Below are 27852 nucleotides of genomic sequence, written 5' to 3'. Positions count from 1 at the left end.
AAGTCCAATGGCTAAGACTGCGCTCCCAATACAGGGAGCCCAGGTTCGATCCCTAGTCAGGGATCTAGATCCTGCAGGCCTCAACTAAGACCTAACACAATCAAATAAATAAATATAGGGGGGAAAAAGTTCGTTCAAATAATAAATTATAGTGAACAAAATGTATGTTGTAATAGATTGGATTCCTAACTTTTCTAGTAATAGAAGTTCATTCAGATTAAAGTATTATTGGAAAGATAGAGAAATGAGAAAAAAGAAAAAAAGCTTAAACAGTTAGGCCACCCTTGGGGATGGCCTCAAAGAGCCAGATCTCATGGACCAGATTCTTTGGCTAGTGAATGACTGAGCTCCAACTACCCTCTGTCCTTGTGTATCTTACTCAATATTCAGGTTTCTGTAAGACCAGATTGGATTGCTTTAGCTGCTGTGGAGGTGGAGGATAGAGTATTGTGATACACAATCCCACCAAAGCCTTATGAGATGTGGGAGAGTCAGTTTTCCAAAGGATGGAGGGCTAAGGAGAGAAGTGATGCCAGGCAGAGAAAATCAGTTGTTTATTAGAACTGTGTAGCCTTTATAGAGGACTGAGTATGGGCTAGGCACTATGGTATATTATTTATGTGGCTTTTGATATTTACCCTCAACAGCTCTAGGAGGTAGGTATGATTGTAGCATATTCGTTTTACAGAGGAGGAAACGAGCTTATAGAGATAAAATAATTTGCTTAGCCTTAACAAAACTAGGATGTGTACAATTGAGTACATTGCGTTATTTTCTCTTTATCTTGTCCCTTTGAATTATTTCCTTATCCAGGTGCCACTTCTGTTTCTTCACAGGGAGTGGTCATCAGCTTTGGTGTATGTGTTGGCAGGTTCTGAAATCTCCCTGAAGCAACTCAGATTAAAGAAGATCAAAGCAGCAGAGTCTTTGCCAACTGGAGAATGGACCGATTGGGTTCCTTTAGCAGTAAGTACTGTGGGAACAAGTCCCAGGTTAATATTCACAGTAAACTAAAGTGGAAGTTGATCAAAGAAGAAAAATAAGTACTTTGAAGTTAAACAGAGCCATTTGAATATGATCCTAAAAGAATAAGAATATCAAATCAAAATAAAATCAACCAATACTACTGATTGCCCACTGAACACTTGACACAAACATATCACCCTAGGTCTTATAAGAAAACTAAGCTCAGATGGACCATGCATAGTATGATTAACCCATAGTTCAACTGAAAAAAGCAGTTGGAATTTAGCTTTAGAACCAATAATATATTTCAGGTGCTTTGGTAAGAAATAATGTCAATGGTGGAATAAAGGAAATGCTCCTGCCCTCTGTTTTTAGCAGAACTTGTATTCTCAGAGTAAGCTACAGTGTAATAATAGTGCAGAGAACTATGGAGTATGTTTGAAATAAATCCAGGCAGCCATAACTGTGGAGGAAAAAAAATATTACTTTTTCTCTGATTCTGAAGATAAGAGATTTGGCAGAAATAGAAATACACTGTTAGATGTTAGTAGCGTCCCAATGAGACGAATTAGAGAGGCACATTTGGAGTGTAGACTCTTAAGCGATTTCTTAAGGGGAAATCTAATTTGCTTACTCATCACACTCCCTATATAAATTTAGGACAGAGTGGAGTTTTCAGGCACATCTAGTTTAAATCTCATTTTATATACAAAGAAAACCTAAATGAATTATCCCCATGCTGGGAGTGTAACCTGAAACCAGTCTACCTTTTAAAAATAATTTTTAAATTTTTAAAATAATTTGTAAACTAAACTTTAAAAATTTGATTTGGTAATAATTTCAAACTCAAAGGAAAGTTGGAAGGATAGTACAAAGAATCCCCATACACCTTTTGTAAACCTTTTACCTTATTTGCATATATTATCTCTATAAATACATACATTTACTTATGTAAATATGTGTATATAAGTAGACATACTCCATTTTTTTCCCCAGAATCATTTGAGGCTAAGGGACATACGTCGTGGCCTTTACCCTCAATTAGTTTAGTGTTTATTTCTTAAGACTAGAGATATTCTGTTCTAACCTCAGTAGAGTTACCAACTTTTGTAAGATAACGTTGATAAAATATTTTTCTCTAACCCACCATCTGTATTCCAGTTTTGTCAGCTGACTCAGTAATGTCCTTTATGGTGTTTTTCTTCCTTCCTTCCCATACAGGATACAGTCAGAGGTCATGTCTTGCATTAAGTTTAACTCCTTTAAACTGAAACATTTTCACAGCCTTTGTCTTTAGTGACTGATACTTTTGGGGAATCAGGCCTTTTCCTCCCTTTTTAAAAATAGAGGTGTCTCATTTTGGGTTTGTCTGGTCTTGCTGTGTCCCTCATTAGTGATATTAATTTTGAAAACCCAGTCAAGGTGTGCATTTAAGTTCTTCACCGTATAATTGTTTTTTTCTCTTACGTATAATAAGCAACCCGTAAGGAGACACTTTCTCAGACCATAAAATATTTTGTTCCTCATCAGAATTTCTCCCTAGTTAGCATCCATTGATGATTTTTGCATTTACTATGATGGTTACAAAGTGATTTTTTCCCCAGACCCCAGTACTCCAGCACTCTCTATATATTTATTAGTTAGCATTTTATTGTTGTCAAGAGACCTCTTGTTTCACTTATTTGTTTAAGTATGGATGCATGAATTGCTGCTTTCTCAATGATTTATAATTTATTTTCATACTTAGTTATTTTGGTTCTCAGATTGTCCTAATTTGACTGCTGCGAGTCCCTTCAAGGTGTCTCTTGCAGCCTTGTGACTTGCCCCCACCCTCCATCACTTTGTTGAGCATCTCCTTACTTTTTGGTATGGCTCCGCATTCCAGGTGCATCTTACCTCCCATCACCCAGCCCTGGAATTAGCCACTTCTCTGAGGAGTCCTTGGTCCTTTTAGAGAGGAATGACATTAGAAACTACGATCTGGTCATTGCTTATTGCTGCTAGAGTGTGTTGTCATCTTGGCTTTTTTGGCCCACAGAGCTCAGAGATATATGTGTGTATATGCTATAAACATATATACCAATATATATATTCACAAATACATGTATATACCTATAGATAACACTTTTTAAGAAATCATGAGTTCACATTGATACCTCCAGTTTATCTTTATAGGTTTTTTCCTTATTTTGTGTCCTTTCATTAGTGAAAACCCTGGCTCCCAAAACATCAGCACATTTGCTCAGTCTTTTAATACATCCAGAATTATTTCAGAATTGCTTTGTGGGTACCACAACATAAAGCAGACATACTTCAACAAATTCAGGATTTGTTTAAAATTCTCTGCATCACCCAGTACTGAAGGTCTGTTAAATATTCATAAATTGCTTGGATTGGTTCTTTTTTTTCCCCGTGCTCATTGTGGCTACAGTATTCTTTTGAAATACTTTTGGGTTTATCTGTTTGTTTTGCTTTTAGTTTTTCTTTCCTATATTTACTGATTTAATTTTTAATTTGTAGAACATAAATATACTTCCAAAAGTCAAAACTGTGGAGATTTATATATGTATATAATTGTTACTCCTTATGTTTCTCTTCCACTCCATTCCATTCCCTCTCATTCAGCCCTTCATAGGTTTCCAGCTTCATTGTTTTCTAGTTTATCTGTCCTTTATTTCTTTTCACAAAGACAGACATGTATATATATATTTTTTAAATTTATTTTTAATTGGAGGATAATTGCTTTACAATGTAGTGTTGGTTTCTGCCATACATCAGCATGATTCAGCCATAGGTATACATATGTCCCCTCCCTCTTGAACCTTCCTCCCACCCCATCACACCCCTCTAGGTTGTCAACAGAGCACGAGTTTGAGCTCCCTGTGTTGAATAGCAACTTCCCATTAGCTATCTGTTTTACATATGGTAATGTATATATTTCAGTGCTACATTCTCAATTCATCCCACCCTCTCCTGCATCCATAAGTCTGTTGTTTGTGTCTGAGTCTCTATTCTTGCCCTGCAAATAGGTTCATCGGTACCATTTTTCTAGATTCCATGTATATGCGTTAATATACAGTATTTGTTTTTCCATTTCTGACTTACTTCACTCTTTGTAACAGGCTCTTAGTTTCACCTGCCTCATTAGAACTGACTCATTTGTTCCTTTTTATGGCTGAGTAGTATTCCGTTGTATATATGTACTGCAACTTCTTTATCCATTCATCTGTCCATGGACATTTGGGTTGTTTCCATGTCCTGTCTGTTGTAAATAGTGCTTCAGTGAGCACTGGGGTTCATGAAATGAATATATTTTGTTTTTCCTAATTTCTTACTGTAAAGATAGCATACTATGTATCTTTGCATCTTCCCCCGCCCCCATTTAATAGTATCCTGGAAATACTATATTACTTTGTGGAGTTTTTTTTTTTATAGTTGCATACTACTACATTATGTGGATATACCATAGTTTGATCAACTTCTGTCCAGTGCTTGGACATCAATATAGTTTTTTGCAGTTACAATTAATATTCTAATGCGTAACCTGGTATTGTTGGAGGTGTATATTCAGGTAGATTTTTAGAAGTGGAATTCCTGTGTCCAAAGATAAATGGACATTTCAGTTCAGTCGCTCAGTCATGTCCGACTCTTTGCGACCCCATGAATTGCAGCGTGCCAGGCCTCCCTGTCCATCACCAACTCCCGGAGTTTACTCAGACTCATGTCCACTGAGTCAGTGATGCCATCTAGCCATCTCATCCTCTGTCGTCCCCTTCTCCTCCTGCCCCCAATCCCTCCCAGCATCAGGGTCTTTTCCAATTAGTCAACTCTTTGCATGAGGTGGCCAAAGTACTGGAGTTTCAGCTTCAGCATCAGTCCTTCCAGTGAACACCCAGGACTGATCTCCTTTCCAATGGACTGATTGGATCTCCTTGCAGTCCAAGGGACTCAAGAATTTTCTCCAGCACCACAGTTCAAAAGCATCAATTTTTCGGTGTTCAGCTTTCTTCACAGTCCAACTCTCATATCCATACATGACCACTGGAAAAACCATAGCCTTGACTAGACGGACCTTTGTTGGCAAAGTAATGTCTCTGCTTTTTAATATGCTATCTAGGTTGGTCATAGCTTTCCTTCCAAGGAGTAAGCATCTTTTAATTTCATGGCTGCAATCACCAGATAGTGCTAAATTCCCTTATATAGGAGTTATGCCATTTTGCATTTCCATAGGCAATATATGAAGATGCCTATTTCTCTACAGCTTGTTGAGAAACTATACTATCAAGCTTTTGAATTTTTGCCAGTCTGATGGGTGAGAACTTTCTGCTGATTGCTCTTATTATGAGTGAAGTTGAATGTCTTTTCATGTTTAAGGTCCATATTCATCTCTCTTTTTCGTAATTACATCTTCATGACTTTCACAATAGGATTTTTGGTTCTTTTTTTTTCCTCTCAATTTTTTTTTAATTAATTATTTTGGCTGAGCTAGGTGTTTATTGCTTTTCTTAAGTTTTCTCTAGTTGCAGCAAGTGGAGATGACTATTTGTTGTGGTGTGCAGACTTCTCATTGCTGTGGTTCTTTTGTTGCAGAGCACAGGCTCTGGGAGTACCTGGGTTTCCAGTAGTTGCAGCACGTGGGCCCAGTAGTTGTGGCATGTGGAATCTTCCTGGCCCAGGGATTGAACCCATGACCTCTGCATTGGCAGGCAGATTCTTATCAACTGTGCCACCTGGGAAGTTCCTTTCTCTCAGTTTTTAAAGGTTCTTTCTATGTTAGGATGTTAGCCCTTTGTCTATGATATGTTTACAAGTATTTTCTTCTAGTTTATTTGCTTTCTATATTTAGTTATTTTTTTTTTTGCCAAAAAAGAGATTTTTGTTTATCTATGTAGTCAAATTTATTACTCTTTTATTGCCTCTGGATTTTGAATGATTGTTAAAAAAAAGTCTTTCCCTCCTCCTAGGTTACAGCAAAGTTCTGGAATCCTTTGTGAGGGATAGTTTGGCTATATGTATCAGAAACTTTCTGCATACTCAACGGTTGTAGCTATAGGAAAATAGAAATCCTCAGGAACAAAATGTGAAATGTTATATATTAGGTTGGTGCAAACATAATTGCAGTTTTGGACCATGAATTTTAAATCATAGTTAGGCTCAAAGTTATCTTTATTAATCAGAATAGGAAGCATTGAAATCAACATATTTTTGCCAACAAGAAATAAGTTTATTTATTCTTACAACGTAAAAATCCATGTTTCGGGATTCAGCAAACTCTTGGAAAGCATTTTCTGCCTCCTGCTGGTTATGAAAACATTTTCCCTGCAAAAAGTTGTCAAGATTCTTGAAGAAGTGGTAGTCAGTTGGCAGGAGGTCAGGTGAATATGGCAGATAACTTCGTAGCCCAATTCGTCCAACTTTTGAAGCCTTGGTTGTGCGACATGCGGTCACGCGTTGTCATGAAGAAGAATTGGGTCCTTTCTGTTGACCAGTACCAGGCATTTTAGTTTTTGGTGCATTTCATCAGTAAACTGAGCATACTTCTCAGATGTAATGGTTTTGCTGAGATTCAAAAAGCTATAGTAGATCAGACTGGCAGCAGGCCACCAAACAGTGACCATGACCTTTTTTGGGTGGGAGTTTGGCTTTGGGAAGTGCTTTGGAACTTCTTGGTCCAGCCACTGAGCTGGTTGTTGCTGGTTGTTGTATACAGTCCGCTTTTTGTTGCATGTCACAGTCTAATCAAGAAATGGTTCGTTGTTGTGTGGAGTAAGAGAAGACGACACTTCAGAATGATTTTTTTTTTTTTTAAATTTCAGTCAGTTCATGAGGCACACACTTATCAAGCTTTTTCACCTTTTCAATTTGCTTCAAATGTCAAATGACCATACAGTGGTCGACACTGAGTTCTTCAGCAACTTCTTGTATAGTTGTAAGAGGATCAGCTTCGATGATGGCTCTCAATTGGTTGTTGACTTCTGATAGCCAGCCACTGTGCTCCTCATCTTCAAGGCTCTCGTTTCCTTTGCAGAACTTCTTGAACCACCACTGCACTCTATGTTCATTAGCAGTTCCTGGGCCAAATGTGTTGTTGATGTGCATTGTCTCTGCTGCTTTACGACCCATTTTGAACTTGAATAAAAAAATCACTTGAATTTGCTTTTTGTCTATTATTTCTATAGTCTAAAATAAATAGCAAGTATTAAGTCATTATCAAAAAAAAAAAAAGCAAGAAGTGTGCATTAAAATGTTGTATAACGTAACCACATTTACTTAGAAATTATTCCAATATCAAATGGCAAGGTTCAATAGTGCAAAACTGTAGCTACTTTTGCACCAACCTAATGTACAGGAACATTGACTTCAGCATTTTTTATAATAGTGAAAAATTGGAAATAACATAAATGCCCAACAGTAGGGAACTGGTTAGACTAGTGATTCTCAATCTTAGGAGACTCCGTGTTTGATTTTTATGTTTTTAATGCCTCTTTTCCTATTTGGAAATGAAATGCATAGATAACATATCTATACCCATGATTTCAAAGAAATAAAAATAATGCCCTAACTATACTATAAAGGATAAATAAAAGAAGTAATATATAATAACGTAATTTATAAGAAAATAATACCTATCTCAATATGTTTAGTCATTACAGTGGAAGACATAATGCCTTAGTCATCAGATGCTTGTATTCATATGTTGAATCACTGTGCATATTACAACTACAAGTGCACAGTGATGCATGCGTGCTGCATTGGTGATTCAGAAATACCACAACTTGAGTTAAGTCTTAGTAAAATTCTGAACACAACAAGATAAAATCTCCCCTTGAAGTAATGCAGCTGCCTTCCTGGAAAATTCAATACATATTAGAGCTAACAAAAACATTTTGTCTTATGTGTAATTAGGTTTCAGGTCATGTAATTATGAATAAGTTTTCACCTACTTGAACATCTGGTGGGACATTTGAAAGTTGTGCAGTAGACAGGCCAGTTCTGTGGTGTGTAGTAATATCTTGAGTGCTGTAGGATGTCTAGCATCCCTGGTCCCTGCCTGCTAAGTGCAGTAGTGCTCCCTAGTCATTACGGCAACAAGAAAGCATCTCCTCAGATTTATACAGTGCTTTCCTAGGAGGCAGTTGAAAACCACTAGGTTAGCTAATTGATATACTGGAATATTATTCATCCATTGAAAAGAATAAGGGAGATCTATGTGTACTGTCATGATAGACGTTGAGAATATATTGTCAAGTGGGAAAAAAACAAGCTATAAAAACATGTGGTATCTCACGTTTGTTAAATATACACACACATACAAGGAAGAAAGGCTGGAAATCAGAATGTTAATAGAGGGTGACATTCTTTTATTGTCTAAAATTTTTAAAACTATAAGTTGGATTATTTTTTCTAAAATTACTTCTTGACACAAGAGTTTAAAAGCTATTTAGGTCAGTCATTGGTCAATTTTTTTGTTATTGTTGAAGAAAATTTGAGGAAAGAAAAATGTATCATTAAAAGGATGTGAGGAAGAAGGTAATTTGATAAAAATTGACATTTAATATAAAATTATTTTTGTTTTAAATGGGAGAAATGGGGTAGTTTCTGTTCCAAATATTTACTTTGAAGCTATCTATGGCCAGAAAGATTACCTTTCTTTCCTCTGTCACCTTTCTACAGGTCTACATTTAGAAACAAAAGAAAAGAATAATAATCACCACTTAAAGGAGGGAAAGGTGCCTTGAAGAGTGTTTCTTGGATTTTAGGAAGAAACATTATATTACAGAATGTGAGAAACGTTTGCCCCAGGCCAAACAGATTAAATCCCTTCTCTACCTTCAAAGCCTGTGTTCTTAGATTCCTGTGGATCACAAGAGAACAACTGTGCTATATTGCCCTGACTGGAGAGTGGCAGTTTGGGGCAGCCAGGGACACACATGTATGGGTTTTTATAACTTTAGAGAGTTTGGGTTGTACTCCTTGCCTTGGTATTTCAGAGACAGTACTGTCATTGGAACTGGAGGAAGTCTGCTCTGTTCTCTGCTTACTGTGGGAGAAAGGGAAGGAGCTGTCCTAGGTTTAACTCCCAACTCAAGTATAAATTAGTACATCTCAAGATGTATAATTAGAGTTTTTGCCCCCAGCTTTTTATTATGAAAAATTTCAAACTTGTAAAGAACGTGAAACAATAGTACAGTGATTACTTGTAGCCCATTACCCAGATACAGCAGTTATTAACATTTTTGTCAGATGGGCTTTATCTGTAACTGTATATGTGTTAGGTAGGTATGTGACATTATTTTCCCATGGGAAAATAAATTGTGGGCATTATGAGACTTCCAGTTAAAACTTGTGTTTGTTTCTCTGCAGGTGCCATATCTGCTTAAATGCTTGAAATAGTAGGTACTGTAGGAAGGAACAAAGCTGCCTGAAATAAAAAGGAACATCATTTTTGTGTTTTCTTTTTTTTTTTTTTTTGTCTTAAGTATACATTTATTATACATTTTTAACAAAAGTAAATAACTTCTATTTCGCATTATACATTTTAACAAAAAATGTACATTATACATTAATTAAACATTTTTAACAAAAGTAATTTCTATTTTGCATAGAAAACAGTGGACTGCAGAGTGAATAATAGGGAGAGCTGTCCTCTTATGCAAGCATTTAACAGATTAGCACAGTTTGTGAAAATAAATGCAAAATGAAGTTTTTGATAACTACACATCCCTTTTACACTTCCTTAGAGTGGCAAAAATGAACACTCAATAACATCACCCAAAGATATAGCTTTTCTGTAACATAGGAAAATAGGTAAAAATACATAAACTTTAAGTTACAAGTATTAATCAATGGTTTGGATGTTTCAGTATTCTAACAAATTAATTAGGGATCCAATGATTATCCATTAATTAATTGAATCCTTGGTTTAAGCTACCTTAAGATAATTTGGAAATTATCTTCAAGTTGACACTACAAAGTATAACTACTTTTGAAATCAAAAGTTTTAGAACAACTATTCAATTTAGTTGAATAAAAAGGTATATTTTCATAATTGAAAACATTATATAGGTGTATAATCAGTTTATTTAATCAGTAAAATTTTAAAATTTGAAGAAAACTCAGGTAGAACAAAACGTATGCTTGTATTATATGTAAAACAGAAAAAAAATTGAAAACTATACCATTCAGGTATGACCTAAATCAAATCCCTTACAATTACACAGTGGAAGTGGGAAATAGATTTAAGGGACTAGATCTGATAGACAAAGTGCCTGAAGAACTATGGATGGAGGTTCCTGACATAGTAGAGGAGACAGGGATCAAGACCATCCCCAAGGAAAAGAAATGCAAAAAGGCAAAATGGTTGATGAGACCTTACAATTAGATGTGTAAAGAAGATAAGCGAAAAACAAAGGAGAAAAGGAAGGATATACCCATTTGAATACAGAGTTCCCAAGAATAGTAAGGAGAGATAAGAAAGCCTTCCTCAATGGTGACGTGAAAGTGAAGTCACTCAGTCTTGTCTGATTCTTCGCAACCCCATGGACTGTAGCTTACCTTGCTCCTCCGTCCATGGGATTTTCCGGGCAAGAGTACTGGAGTGGGTTGCCATTTCCTTCTCCAGAGCATTTTTGTGTTTTCTTATTTGGAATGAGCTCATCTTGTCTCCATGAACTTTTCAGCACAGTGTATTACCTTGTGTAATCATTTGCAGATTTCTAGCTTCTAGTGCTGAAGATAGTCATATGGTGTTTTAAAGCTAGTAATTTTTCTTTATGTTCTAGATGATCCCTCTGATAAGCCACCTTGCCGAGGCTGCTCCTCCTACCTCATGGAGCCTTATATCAAGTGTGCAGAATGTGGTCCACCTCCTTTTTTCCTCTGCTTACAGGTAACTCAGGGGGAGGCTTGCCTAGTTTTATAGGCATAGTAAATTCAGTGATGACTTTCAGTTGCTCAGAAGGACCGTACCCTGTTAAATCTATTTTTTCCGTCAGTCTTTAATTACACATTTTACCAGTGAAAAATTGGAGAACAGAGCACGATGGATGAGATAGTCTGTTGAATATTCCACTTCCTCCTTATCAACCTAATGCTGTTTTTGCCAGTAGATTTCAAGTATTGGGACTACAGGAAGTAGAATTGGAGGATTATTCCTTTTGATAGCCCCTGTGACACTGTTTTTTATCTTATTAAAGAGTGATGTTTGGGCAGGTGACAAAGGAACAGAGTGTTCTGTCGCTGATGATAGTAATAGCAGTACTGATAAGTGCTTACTCTGTGCCAGGCTCTGTTTTGAGTACTTTGCATGAATTAACTTTTAAATCATCACTGCAGCCCTAGGAAGTAAGTAATGATTAGTACTCCTATTTTACAAAGGAAACTCGGCCAAAGAGAGGTTAAATAATTGCTTCAGGGTCACACAGCAAATACCATATTTTATCAGATCCAGAATGCTATTGATTAAAAGAAACATCCCAGTTTCAGAGATGTTAAAGTGTAAAAATGGCTGATGGAAGTTGTAATATACTTTTCACTGTAAGATGAATCCACATTTCAGAGTTTTAAAATATGACAAAATATATCTTAGAATTGCTGAAATACACTAAGAGCAAGGATTCAAATTTAGACAGTCTGCTTCCAGGGCTTATGCTTTTCTAAAAGGAGGAGTTGTCCTAGGAATAAGTCTTTTTTCCCAGATTGTTGTTTTTTCTCTATGAGGGCCTTTGAAAAGCTGTGATCATGAACCTAACCTTTGAGTTGTGGCTGCAAACAAGAGTAAATGAATTCTTAAAAACTCATTGAAGAGTAAAATACCCACCAGTCATCATCTATCCTTTAAGAAAGCATTTCAAAATGTAACTTTTTGGTAACTTAATTTTCGTTTCTTTTGCAGTGTTTCACGCGAGGATTTGAGTACAAGAAACATCAAAGTGATCATACTTATGAAATAATGGTAATGAAGTTGTATGAATTTCCCTTCATTTTCAAATTTTATACTGGATATTATTCTTTCTTCATCTGCAAGTATCTGCCTTTTCTTTTCCCCACGTCTGAATTAGGTAATCATTGCCCAATAAGCTTTTTAGGATTTTATGGATCTACTAAAGCATTCAAGTCTGAAAATCATTTTACATACTTAGATTTTTGGTTTAATTTAGAAGGAATTTAAAGGAAGTATTCTTTGAGATTTACTATGTAAGGATCAGAGGTGTGCTGCTTTCTAGGTTTGTTTATAAACATAGTAAATGTATTGTTGCTGTGTTTGGCTAATGGTATTTTTATGTGGTTCGTGTGGTCAGTGGTGAGATTTATGTCTGGCGCTCCACCTTCTCAGCTTTGGAGAAATTAGTTACCCTCGGAGAGTTAAGTTGTAAATTGAATATAGGATCAATGATATAGTAATACATAAAATCACTTTGAAGAGATAGATTGACTCATAGGCCAGAGTAAGACTTGGCTATAATTTGATTGATTTTTTTGACACCTGTAAAGAAGGAATGAGGGACGGATGGATATTAGTAGTGTCCTTCCAGTATCTTGGAGAAGGAAATGGGAACCCACTCCAGTATTCTTGCTTAGAGAATCCCATGGACAGCTGGCAGGGTCGCATAGAGTCAGACACGACTGAAGTGACAACATTCATTCCAGTATCTAGCTGGAGGAGTGGGCACTTTACTAAGCCAAAGTAAATATCTGGTATGCTTGGCAGGCATGTATACAGTACCTTTGTCTGTTATCAGAGCCTATCTCCTGGTTCACCAAGTAGTTTTCTTACATTTGGCCTCCTTTGTTGGTTTTTCTTAAAGGAAGGAATGCTGGTTGGGCATCTTCTTGACAGTAGTTTCACATCATGGATTAATCGATTGATACTTGTGTAGTTTTCTCTTGCTGTCATAACAACTTATCAAAAATGAAACAGCTTAAGACAACAGGAATTTATCATCTCACAGTTCTGTTGGTCAAAACACCAATTATGTTCATTGGTTTGCTCCAGATTCCGTAAGGCTGAAATTAAAGTGTTGGTCTGTCTGGATTTTTGTCTGGAGACCCTAGGGGAGAATCCACTTTCAGTCCCTTCCCATTCTCATTCAAGTTGTTGACAGAATTCACTGCCTGGAGGTTGTATGAGATATGATATTGTTTCCTTCTTGATTGTTGGCCGGGACTTGCTCTCAGCCTTTAGAGTTTCCTGACCCCCTTTGTACATATTCAAAGCCACCAACAGCAGGGAGGCCTTGAAGGTTATTGATGAAACACTTGGCCTCTCTGACCTCTCCTGGTTCATGACTTCTGTGCTGGATCTCTCTGACTCTTCTCTGTCTCTTAAGACCTATGTGATTACAGTGGATTCACCTGCTTAATCGCCTATTTTCCAGTCAGTTAATTAGTACCTGGTCAGCATAGTCCCTTCACAGGAATATTTAGTTAGTGTTTGACTAATCAGGGGATAAGAATCTTTGGGGAGTGGGGGCCACCTTGAGAATTCTGTCTGCCACAGTGCTGTAGCCTGTCTACTTCTGTCTTTTAGCAGTTTGAAAAGGGTAACTCAGCATCTCCAACTCTTATTTGTGAAGCCTTGAGTGAATTTCTGGGCCCATAATGCTGAGAGTCAGGTCCTGGTCCATAATGAATTAGTCAAAGAAATTCTCCTTAGTAAGAGTTCTTGGCAGCTAACTGTCCGGCCTTCCCCTACCTCTCTCTCAACACCTTCAGTCTTCTAACTAGTTTCTTCACTAATTATAAGGTTTGGAATATATTTTTTAATATTAGGCTTTGATTTTTAGATCAGTTCACAGCAAAATTGAGTACAAAGTACAGAAATTTCACCTGTATCCTCTGCCCCCACAAATGCATAGCCTCCCCTATTATCAGCATCCCCCACCAGAATTGTACATAAATTATCACTGAGGAACCTACATTGATCCTCATTATCACCCAAAGTCCATAGTTTATATTAGGGTTCACTGCATGTTAACACATTCTGTAGATTTGTGGAAATACAGAATGACATATATCTACCATTATAGTATAGAGTATAGTACAGAGTAGTTTCATGGTCCTAAAAGTCTTCTGTGTTCTGCCTCGTCATCCACCCCTCCCCCTAACTCCTGGCAACCATGGATCTTTTGATGACCTCCATGGTTTTGCCTTTTCCAAAATGTCATAGAGTTGGGATCCAAAATGTCATAGAGTGTACCCTTTTCAGATTGGCTTCTTTCACTAAGTAATACATGTATAAGTTTCCTGCATGTCTTTTCATGGCTTGATAGCTTGTTTCTTTTTTAGCCCTGAATAATAGTCTGTTGTCTAGATGTACCACAGTTTATTTATTCATCCACCTACTGAAGGATATCTTGGTTGCTTCCAGTTTTTGGCAATTAAGAATAAAGCAACTATAGATACCCACATACAGGTTTTTCTTCTGACCTGAGTTTTCAGTTCCTTTGGGTAAATACCAAGAAAATGGTTGCTGGATCATATGGTATGAGTATGTTTCGTTTTGTAAGAAACTGTCAAACTGCCCAAAGTGGCTGTGCCATTTTGCGTTCCCACCACCAGTGGAAGAGAGTTCCTGTTGCTCCACACCCTTGTCAGCATTTGGTGTTGTCAGTGTTCTGGGTTTTGGCCATTCTGATAGGTATATGGTGCTGTCTCATTTTAACCTGCATTTCTCTGACAACATATGATATGGAATATATGAAATATGAATTCTTTTCTCTTTTGTTTCCCTTCTGTTAATTGCAAAATGAATGCAGGGTTGGAGGAAGAATGTGGTGCTGTGGCTCTGAGTTCATTTCACTAAGGTTATCCCATCTTCAAAAGTTACCTTTATTCATCCCAAATTCACACAAGAATGCTAAGAAGCAGAATGCGTATTTATTTATTTGAATTGTGATTCAGTGTACTTTGAGTAGATTGAGATTATCCTCTGCAGGAAGACTGACCATGAACTCGCTTTAACTATCCTGGGCACCATGCCTTCTGCCTAATGCTGACGGCACGAAGTTTCGCTCCAAGTCCCTCTAACTCTTCAGATTACATCATTCTTTTCTCACATATTCTACACCCATACAAACACATTTCAGAATTCTGTTCTTTATAGCGCTTTTGGAGATTACTAATGCTCTTTTTGTTCTTCTAGTCTTTACTCCCAGATAAGGAAAAGATGAATCTCCTTCCATAGGAATGATGACCACGTTTTGGTTTTCTCTACATGAAGTCACTAAAACCTTGATTTTTTTTTTTTCCCCTTATATGAAGCCTCAAAAAACTTTAAATGGCTTTCAGTACTTTTGCCATCTCACAGTGCTGTATTTTTGGAAGTTACTCATGCTGTGGTGGGTGGTGCATTAATCAGGATTTCTGAGCACTTTGCCTGTTTTTGTCTTATAATTCTTAGAACCTTGCGCAAGTCGAGGCACCGTGTTTTGCCACACCCTTTATACCAGTGATTCTTAAACTTCAGTGCATAAGAATCACCTGGGGGCTTCTTAATATTATAGATTCCTAGACCTTGCTATTAGAGATTCTTGTTCAGTAGGGCCAAGATTGGGTTCAGAGATTGAAAAACACTGTTTCAACTTTAAGAAAAACTGCCTTATATGCCCATTTAGTTTTGGTGTAGAAAGTCTTTCTGGTTTATCTTATAGTAAGGTTGGTGAGGGCTAATTAATATTAGAAAACGCACTTTCAGAAATACAGGCTTTCCAACTATGAGTTGTTCTATTTGCCTGTATTTATGGTACTTTCCCGGAGAAGGCAATGGCACCCCACTCCAGTATTCTTGCCTGGAAAATCCCACGGATGGAGGAGCCTGGTAGGCATCGGTCCATGGGGTCGCTAAGAGTCGGACACGACTGAGCAATTTCACTTTCACTTTTCACTTTCACACATTGGAGAAGGCAGTGGCAACCCACTCCAGTGTTCTTGCCTGGAGAATCCCAGGGACGGGGGACCCTGGTGGGCTGCCGTCTATGGGGTTGCACAGAGTCAGACACGACTGAAGTGACTTAGCAGCATGGTACTTCCCCGTGGACAGAGGAGCCTGGTAGGCTGCAGTCCATGGGGTCACTAGGAGTCGGACATGACTGGGCGACTTCACTTTCCCTTTTCACTTTCATGCATCGGAGAAGGAAATAGCAACCCACTCCATGTACTTGCCTGGAGAATCCCAGGGACGGGGGAGTCTGGTGGGCTGCCGTCTGAGTTGGACATGACTGAAGCGACTTAGCAGCAGCAGCAACAGCATGGTACTTTCCAGATTGAGTGATTATTTTGAATTTAATACAGATACAGGCTCTGAAGTTTCTCGTTTGGATCTCATAGTACTCACGTGAGGCATATTCCTAGTAAGTGCTCAGATAAAATGTATTGCTTATTAGTAATATAATTTGACAGATCACAGAGGGTTTTTTGTGTGTGTGTGTCATTAACAGAAGATAGAACAATTTCTAAACACCTGTGTGATTGAAGGATCGCTCTTCTATTTATTTATTTATTTGGCCGTGCCGGGTCTTAGTTGTGGGGATCTTCTCTCATTGTGGCATGCGAACTCTTAGTTGCAGCCTGCCAGCTCCTTGACCAGAGTTCAAAATTGCACCCCCTATGTTGAGAGCAGAGTCCTAGCCACTGGACCACTAGGAGAATTCCTAAAGATCTTTGTGTGTGTGTGTGCACGTGTGCGTGCCTGCGTGTGCGCGCGTGTATAGGAACTACTCAGTTCAACTCTTTGCAACCCCATGGACTATAGCCTGCCAGGCTCCTCTGTCTGTAGGATTTCCCAGATAAGAATACTACCATTTTCTTCTCCTGGGGGTCTTCCCCACCCAGGGAGTGAACCCATGTCTCCTGTGCGTCTCCTGCACTGTAGTCAGATCCTTCACCCTGAGCCACCAGGGAAGCCCAGGCTCTTGTGTGACGTTTGTTGTTGTTTTTTTTTTTTTCCTAACTGTTCTAGGTTGGTTACCTCATGTATTTGTCCTATGGGTTCTTTCTCTCCTTCCTACCCCTCCCTCACTCTTTCTCTTGTTTCATACAGTTTGATTGTTTAAAAACCTGAGTTGTTTGTCTTATAGATGTTAGCACAGTCTAGATTTTGCCAGTTAACATGTTCCTCTGACTTCTGTGTTTCCTACAAATTAGTAGTAACATATATTGGATATATCAGATTCATTCACGATCATTGTCTAGATTTGTTCATCTAGGATTGCAAAATGCATAGTTATCTTTTAATTCTATCACTTCTTTTAATTTAGTTAAAATAATTCTATAAAAAGAAACATCCTTGCATTATCTATGTAATCACACTAAGGTAAAGTTCGTACAGAAAGGCAGGATAAATTATTTCCCTTTGTTTACCAGTTTTGAAAGTATGAGTTCCTTCTCTGGAATCCTCTAGACATTGAGGATGTTTGGCATGTTATAAACCTTTGCAATTGTTATTCTTTTTAATGTTCAAAATGTTCCATTTTTAGTTAGTGGGAGCCTCTACAAGTTGACCTCTGAATCCTTTTGACATGACCCTCATATTCTTTGAGAGTTTCTTTGCTTTCCAGTATAATAAAATGTTCCAATCTCATCTTGTACATTTCCTCCCCAAAACTAAAATGAGCCTTTTCTTGAAAGAGCCCTGGTTCCTTTAGTGGAAAATTGTCCTTAGAGACCACACACAGGGCACTAGAAGTATTCATTGTTGTTGGATTAGTCATTTTTTCTAGATTTTTTTATTGAATAGGTTTTTTTTTTTTTTAATGTCTTATACAGTTTTTAAAGGTTACACTTCATTTACAGTTATTACAAAATATTGGCTATGTTCCCTGTGTTGTACAATACATCCTTGTAGCCTATCTTACACCCAATAGTTTGTACCTCCCACTCCTTCATCCCTATATTTTACCCCCCACATACATACTGGTAATCACTAGTTTGTGCTCTATATTGGAAATTTTTATTTTAAGACAAAATACATCATGAGTTCATACTAAAACTTTCATTTCAAATACAGGACCACATGGTTTTATATAACCTCATAGATCGCCTATCTTTTCTTTCCCCCAAGCCCCAAATCCCACTGTCCAGTGACACCAGTACAGTTACTTAACAGCTTTATCCCACACTACATCAACATATAATAATCTCAGAATAGCTCTACCAACACTACGTGAAAACAATAGTTGTCAATCACTACTTAATTTTTTTTGGCAGTTCGTTTTACTTTATAAAGTATATTCTACGATAAATATATAGTCAAATTATTATGTTTTAAAGTCACCTGGGATTGCTTCTTTCTGTGTGATTATGCCTTAAAATTAATCCATAGGTTAATTTGTTACATTTTACTTTTGATTTTTGTGATATTAAAATTTAATACTTAGTGTACAGTATTTATGTTTTCAAAGTCAGGTCTACAGAAAAGGAATATCCAGAGAGGACCAGCTTTTATCCTTGTCCTATCCCTCCCGTCTTCTCCCTCCCTCCCCAATAGGTAGCTTTGGTTCTATTATTATTTATGATTTATATGATAATAAATATGATTTATTTATGATTTAATCTTGCATTTTAATAGATAAAAATACACACATTTTTATTCCTCTCTTAGCTAAATGGGAACACACTATTATACTTATATCTACCTTTGTGCTAAGTTTAAGAAACATATTTCTACATGAGCTAAATGGCATTTGTGGTTGATAATATTTATTGGAGATCCTAATGGTAGAACTAGAGGTGGGGATTGCGAACAACTAATGATAACGTTCTTCGGGCGTCTCTCAAACACCATGAGAATGACAGCATTGGACTTAACTAGGATTACATTTGGGATTGCTGGGTTCTCTATTTCTCTATCTGTTCTTAGGCAGAACTTTTTCTTCCTCAGACCTCAGATTTTCCTGTTCTTGATCCCAGCTGGACTGCTCAAGAAGAAATGGCTCTTTTAGAAGCTGTGATGGACTGTGGCTTTGGAAATTGGTAAGAGCTTGTGAGGAAGGGTTGTCCTGCTGTAGCAGTCTCCAAAAAGACAGTGCTGTTGAATTAAAAGGAGGAACCTCAGAAAAAGGAGTTAGGGGCCATATGTTGCTTTTCTCTTGACCCATGACTTAGAGACAAATCCTTTTCCCTTCTACATGTGTTTTTCCAAGGCTGAAATGCCTCACAGGGCTACAGGATGTTTAGTGATCTGTGACTGGCCAGCTCTAAAAGACCACTTTGGACATATCAACACCACGGAAGGTTGATTATTCCTCTCTGAATAGTGGGGAAGTGTAGACTATGTTAGTTATTCTTCCTTTCTGATTTTATGAACTTTTCTTGGCTGTAGATGGCCTTGTCATTTAAGTGAGTCAGACTTTAGATAAATGGCCATAGCTCGCCTGAGATTCAGATCTGATAGGCTACCTATTTGCATTTTCTGGTTTTAGCTTGTAGATACTTGCTCAGTCCTAGCATGGCAGAATTGAACAGCGTTCAGTTGCCTTATGAGGTGACACTGCTGCTTTCATTTTTACCTTTTTGGAGTACTTTCAAACTGATGATTTCTTTTTATGAACTAGATAACAGAGGCATTCTTAAATATATTTGTTCATGAAGAATCTGAAGCTGAGGGAGTTAAAAAATGACTTCTTATGACCACATAGTTTATTAATGTTACCGGAGGACCCTTAAATAGCTCTTCCCTGCCCTAATTTCCTAGAGTATATCCTCTATCAGATGTTGATAAAATATCCTATGCTGCCTCCCTATGTCCAGGGCCTTGAAGAATGAGATTTGAATTCCATTCACATTTTGCTTATATTTATTAAGCATCATAAAATTTTGTTTACTATGGGAATACCAAAGAAGATAGAAAAAGTGATCATTTTCTTGCTAGTCTTCTTTGGCCTAGTTTTTCACTTTTTGTCTAAAAGGGGCTATTCCTCTTTGTACCCCTTCCTTAGCAAAGACCACAAAAAGACCATTGTTTCTCTCTCCTGTATGGGTAAGGCACTATGCTTGGTGGTGAGGTTGCTGGAGCCAAGAATTATGACATATATCCTGCCTTCAGGAAGCTTGTAGTCTGGTAGGGAATCAGCATATATGTACAGTTGGTTGAAGTACATAAATCAGAGCATAGTGATGCCTTAGGAGGCATGTGAAGTGGAGACACGTGCCTTAGGAGGCATGATGCAAGTGAAGCGTCGTGGAAGAGAGAGGCTGAGAGGGGCCTTTGAGAGATCTCGCCTCTGCATCATCTTGGCCGGGAGTCAGGGCTCTTCAGTACAGATTAAGTGGCTTTGACACTTCCGTGCTTTGTGTTCTTAAGCAAGTTTGTTAACCTTTTTGGGCCTCATTTTTTTCATCTGTGAAACTGAGATAGTAAATACACTACGCAGTTAATACTAGCATTGATTTAAATTATGTTGTACATATTTCCAGCTTAGAGCTTGGTCTGTCATGAGAGCTCTAGTAAAGAAATGTTTGTTCACATGAAGTGTTTTTTAAACTATAAAATATGCAAATATAAATGTTCTGAAGTGGCTTATTATTAATTATAGCAATTCTTTCGATAGAGCCTAGCTCACAGGGAAATTCTTTCCATATTTTAAGTCCCACTGATATCAGTTTGGAGGTATCATGTTCCACACATTATATCAGTGGGACTTAAAATATGGAAAGAACAAACCATACGTTGACCATTATGTATAAATGAAAACTCTTCCTTTTCTCACTTTCCACACTCTAGGCAGGATGTAGCCAATCAGATGTGCACCAAGACCAAGGAGGAGTGTGAGAAGCACTATATGAAGCATTTCATCAATAACCCTCTGTTTGCATCTACCCTCCTGAACCTGAAGCAAGCAGAGGAGGCAAAAACTGCTGACACAGCCATTCCATTTCACTGTAAGTACCTCCCTGTATCAGTAAGAGAGTCCAGTATTGAACTCATTATAATTAACCATCCCAGTATTAAGTCCAAGAAGTAATTTGTTATTTTTGTTCACTTGGTTGTGGCAGTTATAGCAAACTTTTTTTTTTTTTTAATCTCATGTGACTTAGGGACTCATGGGTCTAACAAAACATAACCAAACCCATGATGAATTATAAATGGACATCTTTTCTGAATGACTCCCAGGGCACAAATAATGAGATATGATTATTTTTCTTTCCCGTGGCTCTTTCCTCATACTTTCTGGAGACAGTTTCATAGCTGACTAACTCAAAACCTGGGGCTATCTCCTGTTTGTGTAGCTCTTTGGATGCTAGCACTTTGTTCTCAAATGCCTGAGACCATTTCTTCCTCATGGCAACGCAGTGAGACAGGAAGAGCAAGTGCTTTGGTCTTGCATACAAGGAACCTGAAATTCAGAGAGGTTAAATAATTTGTGCAAGATCACAGGAATATCACAGGACTGGTGACTCAATTCCAGCTCACTCCAAATCCAGTGGGATTTTTGCCTGTCAATTGGATGGGATTTGTAAATTGAGATTGAGAAGGGAGCTGAAGCAGACAGGGTAAATACTTAAGTTCTATAATGCTAAAGAAAAGATCTTTGATTTTCTTTTATATTAGGGAAGTAAAAAGCAGAGGGAATTTTCCATATTTACTTAGAGGATTCCTTAAGTCTTAGTTTCATTTTTTTTTTTTCTTTTCCCTGCCCTTTGTAGCATGTGGGGTCTTAGTTCCCCAACCAGGAATCAAACTCATGTCCCTTGCAGTGGAAGTGCAGTCTTAACCACTAGACCACCAGGGAAGTCCCCTTAATTTCTTTTTTAAGAAATCAGTTTGTTTCCATAAAACTTTACTTTTTTACTTTACTTTATAAAAATCTTTTGAATTTTATTTATTTTCTCAGACACTGTCTTTCTCCAAATAAAAATATTTCAGAATCTAAATGAGAACTTTTTTTGTGTTGCTTTTTTTATGCCAGTATTTTATTAAGTTATTAAGAAAAACTCAACATTCTTTCAGCTGCAGATGACCCTCCCCGACCTGCCTTTGACTCCTTGCTTTCTCGGGACATGGCAGGATACATGCCAGCTCGAGCAGATTTCATCGAGGTAGGAGAGACTTCCTTTTGTTTCGAATGAGGCCATGTCTGTTACCTGTAGGTTCCATACCACTAAAAAGCTTTTCAGAACACTGTAATTTGTAGGGGCTTAAGCAGTGCCATTTTCTCCATCTGAGTGCCTCTTCTCATTTGTAAACTTTTTTTTTTTAGAAAGGTAGAAGTTCTTCAGACCAAGAACTTATTTCTTAAGTACCATTTCCTTTCTAAGAATAGGGTTTCTATAGTCTGATTCTCATTCCACACCTAGAGAGTTCCAAGGTTGTATTATATCAGGGGATTGGGAAACTTTCTATTAAGATCCAGATAGTAAATATTTTAGATTTTGTAGACCATAAAGTCTCTGTTGAAACTAAACTTTGCCATAATTATACAAAAAGCAGCATAGATAATAGCAAGCAAATGAGCATGCTGGTGCACCAGTAAAACTTTATTTACAAAAATAGGCAGTGGGCTGAATTTGGCCTGTAGGCTGTAGATTGCAGTCTTCTGTACTATATTCACAAGTGTATAAAGAATGATAAGTGTGTAGAAAGCTACATGTTCTTGCAGCCGTAAAGCCATGTGAGTGTAGTCACACGTCTCTTGGTTTATTGCCTCATCCATAATTATTGCACTCCTGGAGGTAATTAAAGTTTAGCAAACTACAAACAATTTTGCTGGCCACACCCAGGTCAGCATTTTGTTCTTGGCAGCTGCTGTTGTAGAACTCCCTCACAGACACTACCCCTGCAGATGTACTCCTTGAACAGAATGTGAACATATCTACCCACTGAGCTGTATAACCAATATTCTGGAATAAATAGAGCCCTCAGAAGGTTAGTGAGGCAGATGAATTGATGCACACAATTTTCTTACCTAAATACTTGAAGGGCTAGTCAGAGTGAGATTTTCTTGATTTACACTTTATGAACAGACTACTTTTAGAACCAAATATTTATTCCTAGACTCATAGCTTTCTCATTTTTTTGCTGTCAATATTGCCTGAAGACCTCTCAGATTTTTCCCATGGTTTATGACTTAATGGCAGTTATCCTGGCCTTGTACCCCATTCAGTGCTTTTTAACAGGTGTTTGTATATTTGCTGTTTGCTTTTAAAGCATGGCTCCTATAAAGGCATTATTCAAAGCTGATGGATCTGAGGTGGGAATTTTTTTCCCCAAACAGGAGTTTGACAATTATGCAGAGTGGGACTTGAGAGATATTGATTTTGTTGAAGATGACTCGGACATTTTACACGGTAACATTTCATTTCAATAAGTGTTTCTATTGATTGCAACCTGTAATGAGACTGTGCTGGCTGCTAGGAATGTAAGAATGAATAAGATAGTCTCCTGCCCCTTATGAGACTGAAAGTATAGTGGTTAAGATGCTGAACGTATCCTGTTGCCGGGATTTGACCATAATGAGAAGATCATTTGTGACGATGGTGAGAATGTTGATCATATAATGGTAGTTGGGAATATCCCATCCCTTGGACTATATGAGCTTGCTTTTAATTGAGACAAGCCTATGCTGAGGTAATTGTTTAAATGGTCCTCACTGCGTCCTTAAAAGAAAAGGAATCAGGGTGAAAACCTGGGACTTCAACAGCAACTACTGATACTAAACGTTCATTGTAATTTGTTACCCCAGATTTCCCATAGCAGGGGAAAAGAATGGAAGTTCAAGAGTTTTTAGACCAAGACTGAAAATTTCTTCTTTCTCAGAACTGTTGGATTTTTAGCACTTCTGAATTCTTAAGATTAGCCTGATTTACTAACTCTTTCATTATAAGTAAATGGTTAATGTCAGTAAGGCTCTTGAAAGTGGATGGTTAAACTTTTACTGGAATTTCTTTTTTTTCCTTTCTTTCCATTTTCAGTGAATTGTGTATTTAAAATAATCTCAAATCTTCTCTTTCATTTCAGTCCAGAATTAAGGGTGATGTATGTAGTAGGTAAACCCTTGGATTCTATATTTCCTAAACAACATCTTTGTTATTTCTCTTAACTGTATATGCCAGGTAGGAATGACAAGTTAGACTCCTTGTTGATTTATAAATGGAGTTTTCAGGTTGCATTAACTGGTCCTTTGTCCCTTGAAGGGGAAATTTTACCCTTCCCTCCATAGAAGAGCTGTCTAGGTATTTGTTACACCAGATCTGAGACCAAGAAAGAGTCCTCATAAAAATTTTACCTTTAGAATTTTTTCTGTACATACTTCTTGAACAGTTTTCTTTGCAAAATTTCATTTCTCTCCTTTTCTCCCACACAACTTTAAGGAAAAGTCAAAGTGACGCAGATTGAACTAAAAGAGGAAAGCTTGAAGGCAGACTACTTTAGGTTCACTAGAGCCATTGTGCTTAATCCGTCGTCCGTATCAGTCTCCGCTTGTCAGCCCTGGTCACTCGCGTTACTGTCTGTTCTCACCTCGTGGTGGGGTCCCCTTTGAAGGTAGTGTGCAGACTGCCATTCAGGATTTCTCCTCATATATGCCAGCTTTAATTAAAATGGGATTATTTCCTGGCTTGTATCATTCTTATCCAGAATGCAAAAAAGCAGTTTATAAGTATTTTTCAAGATATTATTCAGAGGTACTGAACTTCTGAAAGTCAAAATCTCTAATGTCAGTAATGTCTCAACTATATAAAGGACTTGCTGAATCATGTCTCTAGGTCTTAGTCCAAGGTCTTCATTCTTAAGCCTCAACATTATTAAGAAAACTATAGTGATAGTTGGTATTTCATTTTACTCTGCATTCTTTGTGAAAGCAGGATTTGCAGTTTCTTCTGATGCAGTTATGGTCCTTTCTATAATTAAGTGGGGCAAAAGGGAAAAAAAATAAAGAAGAAATTGATTAGCAAGTTTTATTTTAGTTAGCATTTCAAACCTATAGCATACTTTAGTTATTTGTGTTCTTTGTCTAGATTCTGCAACCTTTTAAGTTACTTGATTCTAATTCATTGGAACTACAACTGAAGCTTCAGTTATTGTTATACATAAGTAGTTTTAATTAAAATTATAATAATCTCTGCCTCCACTTTCCCTTCCTGTCTAGTAGTGAACTATAAGATGTTTAGATGGGTGCTTTTTGAAAGGTGATGACGCCATCGAGAGGGTTGGCAGGACTGGAAATCAAAGGGATGCTTTGTCGATGGCTCTAAATTCTCATATTCCTCCTCTGGCAGTGCGACCCCACTGTCCAGTGGGGCATGTTGCCCTTGAGCTGAGCGGTTTCTCCCAGAACACTCAAGTGAGGGGGACTAGGAGCCTAAGGAGAGTAGGGAGAAATGAGAAGGAGCTTTTTATGCACACCCAAAGCAGAGAGGGGGGCACCGGTTTTCTGCAGATCAGGACAGTGATTCAACCTCGGGCTTTCTTCTAAGTCACTTGGAATCCTGCTTGCTATTTCTTTGTCCCAGGCCAACAAAGAAGGATGACACTGACTAGTCAGGGTGAATGTCTCCAATGGAAGAGGGTTCGTAATTCAGATTGATGTTATTACCATCCCATTATACTATTACACTCTTAATATTACTGAGCATTTATAACATTCCTTTTACGTTTCCTTACTCACAACTACTAGACGGAAGTAAATTGTTTGGCTGGGTTTTGTATCCTGTTCCCAGGCATCTAGAAGGTTGGGTCATGCCACCAAGCTCTTTTTCTTTCCCAAGGCTTTTGCTATGATTCATGGAATTTGTCTAATAAAGGAGGTTTAAATGGTCCATTGTAGAGGCCTAGGACACAATGGAGGAATAGATGATTACATTCCAGCCATACCAAACATCTTTCAGAATGGGCCCCCAAAAGATACTGCATGTGAAGTAATGTCTGAGGAAGACAATAAGGAAGTTTTGGGATCGCTAAATGAAACCTCCTCATACTTAATTGAAATTATTGGTCTAGAGAGGGAGATGCAGAAGACCCATATCAGTGCCCCCTGTGTCACGGTATGTTGTGAGACGTCAGTGCTGACACCCAGCGCATTTCCCTTTTCCTCAGGGAGCGTTGCTTCCCATCTGCTTTTATTGGGAAAATCTCTCCTAAATTTGTAGACTGGTGTCTTTCTCAGAGTTTTCCAGGTGGTAAGCCTTAGCACAGCATCTTCTAATCATTGCTAGCCGGGCAAGCAGGAGTTGTCTGTCATGAGCGCCTTTCTCTGTGTTGGGTCTGTGTTCTCAGCACTTCTCAGGGTTGCACACCAGAGAAGTTTACTCTCCCTTTATTTGGAAAGCTAATTTCAGCAAAATGTCTTGGTCAGATATGGGTGTGTTCCCCCCCCATGCCCCCGACTTTCTTTCTTTGGTCCGTGTTGTCAGCCTTTGGTCCTCCCAGGTGGCTCAGTGGGAAAGAATCCACCTGCCAGTGCAGAGGATGCGGGTTCAATCCTTGGATCGGGAAGATCCCCTGGAGCAATAAATGGCAACCTGCTCCAGTATTCTTGCCTGGGAAATCCCATGGACAGAGGAGGCTAGTGGGCTGACTGTCCATGGGGTCGCAAAAGAGTTGGACATGACGGAGCAACTAAACAGCAATTTTCAGTCTTAATGGTATTTATGTCTAAACAGTCCTAAGCACAAAGCAGCCAAATCACCATCAAGGGAAAGAAACTGCCAGTAGGTAGGTGAGTAGGCACAGTGACCAGGCTGGACCTCTGATCTTCTAACTGTTAAAGGCTGTAAATAATAATAATTAATACATACAGCACTCTCTGTTTGCCAGGTACCGTTTAAGTTCTTAACACGTGTGAACTCATTTAATCCTCACAAAACTCTTTGGGTTGGGCGTTACTCTGCCCATTTTATAGGTGGGGAAATTGAGGAGTGGAAATATCAAGGTCAAGTTATAACCTGCAAGTGGCAGAGCCATCTCAAGCTCTTAATACTACTGTGCTTAATACATCTGTGCTCTTAATACTACTAGACTTACTGTATCTACCACCTTCAACCTTTTTTTTTCTTTTTAGATTTCACATTTTTTATAATTATGACTTAATCACATTCCTGAGAAGTAGAAATAGTCATTTTCCCATTCTACCTTCAGAGAAATGCACAAAGGAGTGAAGCAACTTGCCTAAGGCTTCCTGGATGCTGACTTTGACTATGAGGTCACATAGCCATCCTTTTTTCATAGCCCTGATTGTGTCCATCTCGGCCAAAAGCTTCAGGGGCAGGGGAGTGACTTTTAAGGAGCTTCATTCTGGGAATACCTGATTCCCAGGTTTGTGCTTGTGTGCTTGCAGTAGGGGTTTTGATTGGTTTCCTCACAGTTAAGGCCTCTGAGTTGCTTTTCTTGCCAAGAAAGCAGTAAGTGCCTTCTGTCAGGAAAACAGAAACATGTTGCCAGCTATTTTGAACAATGTTAGAAATACACTGCAGTGGGAAGGAGCTGCCTCTGACTTCTGCCCACTTCTTGCAGTATTTTAAGGCAGCCATTTGGAGACTTTGCTATCAGTCCCCAGTGTAATCACACGGAGACTAGTCATCCCCCCAGACTGGGATTTCAGAGGCCTGGCAGCAGTGGAGAGGTGATGGGTGGTTTGGGTTGGTTGTTTTTAAGGAGCTCTGGGTCTTTGTGTGCCTGCTTTACTCAACTCTCCAGTCACTTTAAGAAGGGTGTGAACCTGCGACTGTCCTTCATTCAGTGTCTCCCTCTCACTTCTGTTCTGCCTGCTGTGCTGTGTCCTCCCTGGGTTTTTCATGCAGTTAAGACCTTATAATCAGTTGTTGCGATGCGAGTGTGCTTCATCAAGACAAGAGAGAGCTTCAACTGTGAAATTTTTTCCCTGGGAGAATTCCAGTTCTCCTCGCATTTTGCTCTGTGTTCCCTCTCTCGCTTTGTTCTCCAGAGCTGGTTGT

General features: G+C 38.2%; 1 protein-coding gene across 7 annotated transcripts in view; it reads left to right on the top strand.

The window, feature by feature from the left end:
• Positions 1–27852, top strand: part of TADA2A (transcriptional adaptor 2A) — a 45263-nt gene that overhangs the window by 1911 nt on the left and 15500 nt on the right. For 4 of the 7 annotated variants that reach the window (XM_043481676.1, XM_043481686.1, XM_043481722.1 and 1 more), the window contains 7 exons: positions 814–966; positions 10749–10855; positions 11861–11920; positions 18845–18936; positions 20687–20844; positions 21914–22002; positions 23178–23250. In XM_043481676.1, the coding sequence (XP_043337611.1) occupies positions 942–966; positions 10749–10855; positions 11861–11920; positions 18845–18936; positions 20687–20844; positions 21914–22002; positions 23178–23250 (604 nt within the window). In that variant the 5' untranslated portion in view covers positions 814–941. Of the gene's footprint in view, positions 1–809; positions 967–10748; positions 10856–11860; positions 11921–18844; positions 18937–20686; positions 20845–21913; positions 22003–23177; positions 23251–27852 lie in introns of those variants that run through there. The other 3 variants (XM_043481703.1, XM_043481712.1, XM_043481694.1) reach the window with 2 other exon arrangements.

The sequence above is a fragment of the Cervus canadensis genome, chromosome 1 (genome assembly GCF_019320065.1).
Source record: "Cervus canadensis isolate Bull #8, Minnesota chromosome 1, ASM1932006v1, whole genome shotgun sequence".
In the NCBI taxonomy this organism is placed as follows: Eukaryota; Metazoa; Chordata; class Mammalia; order Artiodactyla; family Cervidae; genus Cervus; species Cervus canadensis.
The sequence above is the reverse complement of the archived record's forward strand: the minus strand, read 5'-3'. Positions and strand labels throughout refer to the sequence as shown.